A 9345-nucleotide genomic window follows, 5' to 3' on the forward strand; every position below is an offset into this window, starting at 1 on the left:
ATATTAGGCTAGATTAACTCCCCCCCCCAAAAAATCTATAAACTCCAATTGTTCCCTATTACCTTTAGCATTTAAATTCATTCACAACCTGGCTCCAGTCTATTTTCCCTTCTCATGATGCATTACTCTCTTTCATATCCCATAGCGTTCAGCCAAACTGGTCTTGCTGTTCCTCATATACAACACACCACCTCTTACCTCTGTAATTTAGTATTCCCCATGCCTGGAATGTACTATGTCCTCATCTCTGCCTCTTAAAATCCCTAATGTCCTTCAGTTCAAGTACCACCTTCTACATGAGGCCTTTCCTAAGCTCCACCCCCCCACTCCCCAGCTGCTAGTGTTTTCTGTTCTGTATCTGCATATATAAAGCACATGCACGTGTACACACATACACACATCTATCTATTATATAAATGTATGCCTACATAAGCATATATGTATATATACATGTAATTTGGTTGCATAGGATCATAGAATATTATACATGTATATATACATACACATACATATGTCAACATGTATCTATAAGTATACAGATCTCCCCCAATACAATGTAAGTTCCTTAGGGACAAGGGTTGTATCCCTACCAATATTCAGCAAAATATCTGGCACATCGTAGGGATTAATAAGTGATCTCTAAGGTCCACCCCCCCCCTTCCAAATTCTATGATTCTAGATGGTATTTTATGTCACTTCCAGATCTAAGATTCTTTGATTCTCTGTTAGGAGGCTGAGCAGAGCTGGGAAAGTTATGAAGGGCTTGTTACAAAGGGGAAGGGCCAGGAGGGGGACAAATAAAATGAGATAACATACCAATGTGCTAACAGATTTAAAAGTGCTATATGAGAAGGCCGATGGTCTCCCACACAGACTGTTATTACACAGTGTACTAAAAACATCAAGCCATACAGCATTTGACTGAGATCACAATGCACACACCCAACCCCCTTCACCCTGGTAACCAACAGGAAACACAGGAAGGCCTATGTGGTGTCAGGGAACATGTACAATACTGAAAGTCAGAAGGCCTGGGTTCTAGTCCCAACTCTGCCACTCATAAGCTCTGTGTTCTTTGGATCATAGATTTAGAGCTGGGACGATTGTTTCAGTCATGTCCAAATCTTCATGAGTCCATTTGAGGTTTTTTTGGCAAATATACTGGAGTGGTTTGCCATTTCCTTCCCCAGCTCATTTTACAGATGAGGAAACTGAGGCAAACAGGGTTAAGTGACTTGCCATGGGTCACACAGCTAGTATCTGAAACTGGATTTGAACTCAGGAAGATGGGTCTCTCTCACATCAGGCCCAACACTCTAACCACTGCACCACCTAGCTGCCCCAGGAAACACCACCTAACTTGAACTCTTTATTTTACAAATGAAGTGATTGAACCCCACAGAGATTGTCCTTGGTCACTAAGGTGATCAAATGAGGGAGGCAGGATGGAGCAAGTCATTTTCCTTCTCTGGGCCTCAGCCACATCATCTATAAAATGAGAGTGTAGAGCTAAATGTCCCTTCTATCTATGATCCATTGTGGTCTGAGGTCTTTTCCAGTTCTAGCACTCTATGTTCTTCTCTGTTCTAAGTTCCCTCCTCATTCTGGTATCTTATACAGCAAATTCTGTGTTCTAGCTCCCTCTTCCTCCCAACACACACACACACACACACACACACACAGACATACACATACACATGCACATGAGTACAGTACCATGTAATGGCATGAATGTGACTCTGGGTCAAAGTATACCAGCACACCACAAGTTCTGACAATCTTGTCAAGTTAGAACAACTGAATATGGACTTCAATATGGGCTGTCTCTCTTTTCTGAGGACTAGTCTGGCTAAATTCAAGAAGGCACAACACCAGGTGATGACATTTTTTGGCCATAGAAACTCGTGAAAACCATCCCTGAGACCACAGAAGGTTTGCAGTCTTCGTGGATGAAAAGTGCCCATGCTCCCTGAATCAGACACATTTTATGTGCAATGGCCTCCTTCCAAAACCCTATGATCTAAGGTCCTGTGCAATTCTAATATTTCACTGCTCCGTGTTTTACGGTCCCTTTCAGCTCTGATGTTGTGTTCTAACACTCTGTGATCCTAAGTGAATTCCTAGCCATTGGTAAGGTTAAGGCTGTAAGAGAGCTGTGCTGACAGATGGAGAGAAGGGAACCACTGTTTGGAAGCCGGAAGCAGCTATTCAGCTAAGGAACAAATTAAAGATTACTGAACTCTGTTCAGACTAAGCCCTCTCCAGTCATGGGGGGAGAAGCCAAGCTAGGGCCCAGATACCTGATGTAAAAATAGAAGAAGGATGGAGAGGAAAGGGGGTAAAAGAATGTGTTTACTTTTTTGATTGTCATATAAGTGGCTTTTAAGGGCATTAGAGTCATTCCATAAAACAGCAGTGACTGTTCCCCAACCCTCTCACTACTCACAAACCTGTCTGAACCAGCGCCCTCCCAGCAGCTCTGGTGCCACCTGGGCACCTTCTATCCTGGCACCACTGAAATAAGGATGGGACAGTGGATAAAGCACCCAACTTTGCCGGGGTCAGGGGAGGACAGGAATAGGGAAAGTCACCAGACCTGTATTCTGATGTTGCCTCTGACCTGAAGGGCATGAACTGGTTTTGTTTTATTTTTTTGGTTTGCTTTTCTTTGCATTCTCTGCACTTAGGACAGTGGTTGACACATTGCAAGTATTTAACAAATGTTTGTTGACTGACTGTATGACATCTAGGCAAGTCATGTTCCTTCTCTGGGCAGCAGATTCCCTATCAGTAAGAAGACACAAATTCGAATGCTAATTCTGTTACTCACTACTTTCGTGACCTTGAGCAGCAAGATGGGGGGGGGTGAATCCTAGATTCTAAAGACTTGGGTTTGAATCCCATTCAGTTCTACTATTTGCTAATCGTGTGACCCTGGACAAGTCACAACCTCTCTGAGTCTTTGTAAAGTCATCTGTAAAATGAGAAGTTTGGACCAGGTCCCTTCCTGCTTCAAATTTTATGACCCTATTAGACCTTAAAAAATTATGTGACCTGTGATCATTTGAGTCCTGTCCAGCTCTAAGCTTCAAATCTCTAGTGCTCAAGGAGGGCTAGAGGAGACTTTAGAGATCATCGAACTAAAGCTTGTTCTCATCCCCTCCCCTCTCACTACTCTTCCCTCTTCTCCTCTCCAAAGAAACCAAAGAGGGGATTTAGTGATTTGGGACCTGCTTCAGATCACAAAGATAGCTAGTTGAGGAGTGGGTGAAGGGAAAGGAAATCTAGGGAACTGATCACCAGACTTCCAACAGAGCTCATTCTGCCCACCCGGCCACCAACTAACTCCTGGTCCTCTGCATTCTGGTGGAATGAGAGAGGCTGTCATGGGAGAAGGTGGGTGGGAAGGCAGCATTTTCATAACAAACAGCTGAATCCTCTTTCTTTTCTAACCCATCCAGTCTTGGTAGGTTTGGAGACTCTCAAGAAAAGGCAGAGTGGGGGTATAAATTTCGGAGGCTACCATGCACAGCAAACAGGGAGGTGGCTGTCCATCACCTCACGTCCATGAGTCAGTCTTTCTGATGTAAACAGCACACAGCAAATCTAACAGGAGGCAGTGTGTGGTGCAACAGGAAGAGGGCTGCATTTAGAGTACGGAGAGTTCAGTCTGAATCTCAGCTCCAAGACTTTACTAGCTGTGAGACTCTTGAAGAAGTTACTTCCTCTTCAGGGCCTCAGTTTTTGCATTAGGCAAATGGGGATGTGCTACTGTCCACACGAAAGTATGCTAGGGAATCCAGTGAGGTAATGCATCTGTAAAGATCTCTGTAATTTTGAAGTGCTAGGTAAATGGGAACTATAAGTTTGAGTATCATTGAACTGTACTGAATTTTTTACTTGATCATAGGATACTAAATCTAGAGCTTGGAGGGATATCAGAGGCCAGCTAATCCAGCCTCCTCTTTTTACAGATGAGGAAACAGAGGTCTAAGGTGGCCAAGTGGTTTCACTTAAGGTCAGGTGGGTAATAACTGTCAGTGGGCACTTGAACCCAGCTGGATGTTTTGTCCCTTTTTCTACTGTACCACCATCTTCCTATGAATAATTTTGGAATAAATAATTAATGGAAAATTGACAATTTCCCATTAATAATAAATAATAATTTTGTTATTTAATAATCATTAAATATATTTACATATCGATAATGCGTAAATAGGTATACTAATGAGCAACATATTTAAGCAAATCAGAGGAGCTTGACTTAGGGTAGAAGGATTATTCGAGACGTTTATTATAACACTCAATGCCAGCAGACTTAAGTGTGTGTAAATGTAATTCCAGGAAGTGTGGTACGAAAAAAAGAAGACGAGCTGGAGTAGAAGCCCTGGATTCAACTCTTTGTAGCCATATGATTGTAGGCAAGCCCCTTCCTTACCTCTTGAACCTTGAGCTCCTTAATACAATGCAGATGATATTTCCCCTGCACACCTCACAAAGCTGTGGGGAATAGCACTAGGTAAAACTGGCAAACACCACAGAAATGTGAGGTCTTATTATGATTACTATTAATTCACCATTAAGTAACTGGACAGCCATTACAAACAGTTACCTGTGGTTTCCAACAAGAATGTTCCGCTGCGGGGTTTGGACAAACAGGTGCAATGCTGTCACAGCAAAACAATTTATTTACTGTAAACGTTAGACTTTGCTCATTCAACAGCAGAAGCTGCCCCCTCTGTGTCCCTGCCTCCAACAGCCCATGTGAGCAAATAAGAGGAGACGAATCCACATTGACAGCCAGGTCCAGCTGGAGCATCCACAAGGCCCAGGGTGGAGGCCTGCTCCTCCAGATAGATGTCCCAAGTAGAAGTATGCCAACCCTAATACTTGACAAATGAGGTAGATCTATGAGAAAGCCATCCAAACTCGACCCAGGTCTTCAAGGCCTGAGGCCCTCGAAGTGGGATATACACTTCCAAACTCCATTCCAGGCAGAACCCAACTGTTACAGAAATGAGGAATCTCTAGGACCGGTGGGTGAGTTGTTTTGTTTCCTGATAACTTAAAAACAATAAATAGCCTAAGACTGTTCTCCTCCCTCCTGCCCATCTCTCTATAGGCTGACCTAGACATTTCTAGCTCATGAGTTAAAGAGTAGGCTTAGTGTTCGGGGGTTTGTGGTGAGTTGTTTTTGTTGGATTGTTTTCGGGGGGGTTTGTGGTTGTTGTTCTTTTAAAAATTGTTCCTTTTTTTTTTCCCCACCTTGCTTGGTTTGTTGAGGGTTTTTACCAACCAAAGAGAGAGTCACAAGGGGGTATCATCCAGAGTTTGATCCTGGCTCTCTAACTCAGCGCTAGCGTTAGGCACGGTACCTGCACAGTTCAAAAAGCCCTCATTGCCTGGGAGGTCTTCATACAGCAGCTCAATCTCCTTCTCCTGCTCAGTGGGATAGCTCCCGTGCTCCCCGTTGTGCTCGCTCCTCCCATTGCTGTTGCTGGAATGGCCATTGCCATAGAGCTTCAAGGCTGACCTCCTCAAACAGAGGAGCTCCTGAAAGGCATATCTGAAGTCGGGGCTCCGGCAGTAGATCAGGGGGTTGAAGGCTGAGTTGGCATAGCCCACCCAGTTCAGAAAAATGTACACATACTTGGGGACAATGTTGTCCTGTATTGCATGGACAATGTTGACAATGAAGAAGGGCAGCCAACAGAGGGTAAAGGTCCCCATGATGATACCCAAGGTCTTAAGAGCTTTATGTTCCTTCAAACAGAACTTGGAAGACCTTCGGTGACTTGTCCTTCCATTCTGCTCCATCTGGCTGCTGTTCTGGACGTGAAAGCGGCCCTCAGATTTATCTATCTTCTGAAGTTGCTTCTTGGCCACCTGGAAGACCCGGGAGTACACAAATACCATGACCACCAGAGGCACGTAGAAGGACACAATAGAAGAAGCGATGGCATAAGCCTGGTTAGTGAAGAAGTCACAACAGGTCTCGTTCTCATAACACACGAGAGCTTCCTTGTGGCTGGCACGATACCAGTGCATCTGAATGGGCAGGAAGGAGGTGAGGGCCGATACCAACCAGACCACTAGGATGACCACCCTGGCTTTGCCCTTGGTAAGCATACTCTGGTAACGAAAGGGTGCTGTGATGGCGAAGTAGCGGTCCACAGCAATAACACAGAGGGTCTCGATGCTGGCTGTGACACACAGAACATCAATGGAGGTCCAGAACTCACACCAAAAGTTCCCAAAGGTCCACATTTCCATGAGGATGTGACTGGCACCAAAAGGCACCACAGCCAGCCCCATAACCAGGTCAGCACAAGCCAGGGATGTGATGAAGTAGTTAGTGACAGTCTGCAAACGCTGGAACCTGGCGATGGCTGTGATAACCAGCACGTTGCCAAAGACAGTGGCCAGGACTATAATGGACATGACAATGCCCAAGCCCACCATCCACGCTTCACCCTTCGGAGTGGTGGTGTTTAGAAAGCTGTGGCTGAAGTTGGCAGACATGGCCCCCCAAGCTGTCCCCCCCGGGGGGCGGGGCCGTCCCTGGAGGTCCACAAGCCTTAACTGAGAGTGCCCCGCTGCCAATCTCTTCTTGGCAGGGGCTCAGCTCCCTGAGAGTCCCAAGCAGCTGCTGGCCCGACAAGGACCCGTCATTCAGTCTCCGTAAGGTGCACAGGACTGCCAGCAACGGAGGAATGGAGGAAAGCAGGGCGCGCCCTGGTCTGCTAGTCTGAGTTTGCGAACAGCGAACAGCGGCAGCTACTCCGAGCCAGAGCGCAGACTGCAAGTGCTCCGAGCCGCTATGCGCCCCGGACTTCAGAACTTCGGTTGTCCCCCGTCCCGCCTCCCTCCGATGACGTTACGTTTCTTTCAACCAATGGTGTGAGGGAGACCCCGCCCCTCCCCCCCTGCTGTTGGGCGCCCTGGCCCGCCCCTGGAGCCGCACCTTATCGAGGGCGCGCAGAATGTGGAAACTCTGGGCACTAGGTTTCCGCGGGAGCCCCAGGGGGTGAAGCGCTGCCTGCCCTGGCATTGCAAACTGGACGTTCCCCTGGGAGTCAGCAGAACCCAGGAGAGACACACACGCAGTGAGGCACGGGAGACACGGAGAGACAGTCACATACAGAGGCACAGGCATACCGATAAAGACATTGGTGCACAGGGACACAGACATCCAGAGAGAGAGACAGAGAGACCGAGAAAGAGGCAGGTACACAGGCACACGCTGAGACACAAGAACACCGAGTAACCCTAACCCTAATTATGTAACCGTAATACCTAGATACACATAGACACAAACGTATAGACACATCGGTACGCGCACGAAGAAACAAAGTTGTAAACATTAGGACAAAGATACGGTTGCACACAGAGAGCAACAGGCAGTGAGTGACACACAGAGACACAGAAACAAACATATTCGCACAGGCACAAGCACATTTCTTTTGGATTAGCTGAAAAACTGAAGTCTTACAGCGTAGTCAGACAGTCAATCAAGGAACATTTAATTAAGCACTGTGCTGGGCAATGGGGATACAAAGAAAGACAAAAGCAGTACTTGCCTTCAAGGAGGGCAACAACACACAAAGAGCTATGTATGTGCAAGATATGTACAAGGTACTGAAAGGTAGGTAGTCCCAGAGAGGGACGCGGAAAGGCTTCTTGCAGGTGGGGTTTTAGTGGCTGGATGACAGTGAAGTTCCTTTTTAGCAGGACAGAGAGCATTTGTCCGAATTTCCATGGCCATTGTCTGGCCATGTAATGTTGCATTTCTTTTTCATTCATCTTTGGGCTCACACATTTAGAAGGTGGGAGAGACCTCAGAGGCCACTCTAGATCTTCCTTTCACTTTACAGATGAGGAATCCACAACCCTTAATGAAAAAGTGACTCATTACAAAGTCTCAGGCAGTGACTAACAGACAGAATCTGAACGGTCCTCCTCTTATTCCAAATCCAAGGCTCACTCCACTGAACCCCACTGAACCCCACCGAGTCCCAGACAGTTGGGTTTATTTTCTTTTTCTACTATTTCTTTTATGGAGAGTGGGAGAGTTGAAGGTGGGACAGGGTCCCAGGGAAGCATCTTGTTTATCTTTAACGCAAAGGACATAATTCTTCTAGTCTGATTTCATTTTCAAGTGAATTTTCATTTTCAATACTTCAGGTTTCAAGGTTAAGTATCAGATTTACTATACTCTCACTCCCGGATTTCCACACACACTTGCATTAGCATGATAGTCTACTCTGCACATCTGCACAGTCATATGGAGCAAATGTCAAAGCTTACAGAGATCAGAGGGTGCCCACCTGCATTTGCAGAGGGAGTTCCCCCATCTGAGAGTCCCCTATACCAATGAAATCACATGGTCACAGGATCATAGGTTCAGCCCTAGAAGGAACCTTAAAAGGCATCTATCGAGGTCAACTCCCTCACTCTACAACGAGAAATTGAGGCCTGATGAGGTTAAGTCACTCGCCTAAGGTCACACGGTAGTAAATAGCAGAGCCAGGATTTGAAAAGAATAAAGGTACTCAGTAACAAGACCCAGTGTCTGGTGCTTTACAAATTACATTACATCCATTATCTAATCCTCATAACAATCCTATCAGGTAAATATTATCCCCCTCCTCTTTTTTTCTAGATAGGAGAATTGAGACTGAGAAAAGTTAAATGACTTGCCTGAAGTCACAAAACTAATTAGTAGCAGAGACAGGATTTCAACTTGGGTCTTCTGACTTCAGATCCCAGACTCTTTTCACTACCTAACATTGGTAGCTATGTGACAACAGTTTTCATTTCTTCTATGCTTGATAATTATGAATCAGCCTGAATCCATTATCTTCTTTGATCTTTACAGCATAGGGGTGACAACAGAAGCAGCAATTATAATAGCCCTGAGAGCAAAGGGATGCAAATGTTTCTAGATGAGGAAACTAGGAAACTGAAGCAGAAAGAAGATCTGGACAACAACTAAGCCATGGTAGATCTAGAACTTGAATTCATGTCTCCCAAAAGAGAGTCTGGCATCATACAGAACCCTGCCTCTCTCCAAATGGTTTAACAGGAAGTTCCTTGCATAGCCACAGTAGATACTTTCCAAAGACTCTGGAGTTTATTAGAGGCAGAGTGGTGTAGCAGACGTTTGACCTAGGAAGACCTAGGTTCAAGTCCTGCCACTGATACATACTGGTTGTATGACCTTGGGCAAGTCACTTAACATCTCAGTGTTCTAGACAACTCTCTAAGACTAGAAATTGCTGCAATGGTGGCCACCTGCATTTGGAAAGGAAATCTCCTCATCTGGGATGTTCCCTATACCAATGA

At 45.6% G+C, this 9345-nt stretch overlaps 1 protein-coding gene across 1 annotated transcript in view; it reads right to left on the reverse strand.

Annotated features, from left to right (window-relative positions):
* The window catches only part of ADRB2 (adrenoceptor beta 2), a 126287-nt gene extending 119480 nt beyond the window's left edge, over nt 1-6807 (reverse strand). The window contains exon 1 of the mRNA XM_036748189.1: nt 4613-6807. Coding sequence (XP_036604084.1) covers nt 5308-6522 — 1215 coding nt within the window. The 5' untranslated portion in view covers nt 6523-6807 and the 3' untranslated portion in view covers nt 4613-5307. The remainder of the gene's footprint in view (nt 1-4612) is intronic.
* Between the last annotated feature and the right edge of the window lie 2538 nt (nt 6808-9345).

Source organism: Trichosurus vulpecula, chromosome 3, assembly GCF_011100635.1.
Source record: "Trichosurus vulpecula isolate mTriVul1 chromosome 3, mTriVul1.pri, whole genome shotgun sequence".
In the NCBI taxonomy this organism is placed as follows: Eukaryota; Metazoa; Chordata; class Mammalia; order Diprotodontia; family Phalangeridae; genus Trichosurus; species Trichosurus vulpecula.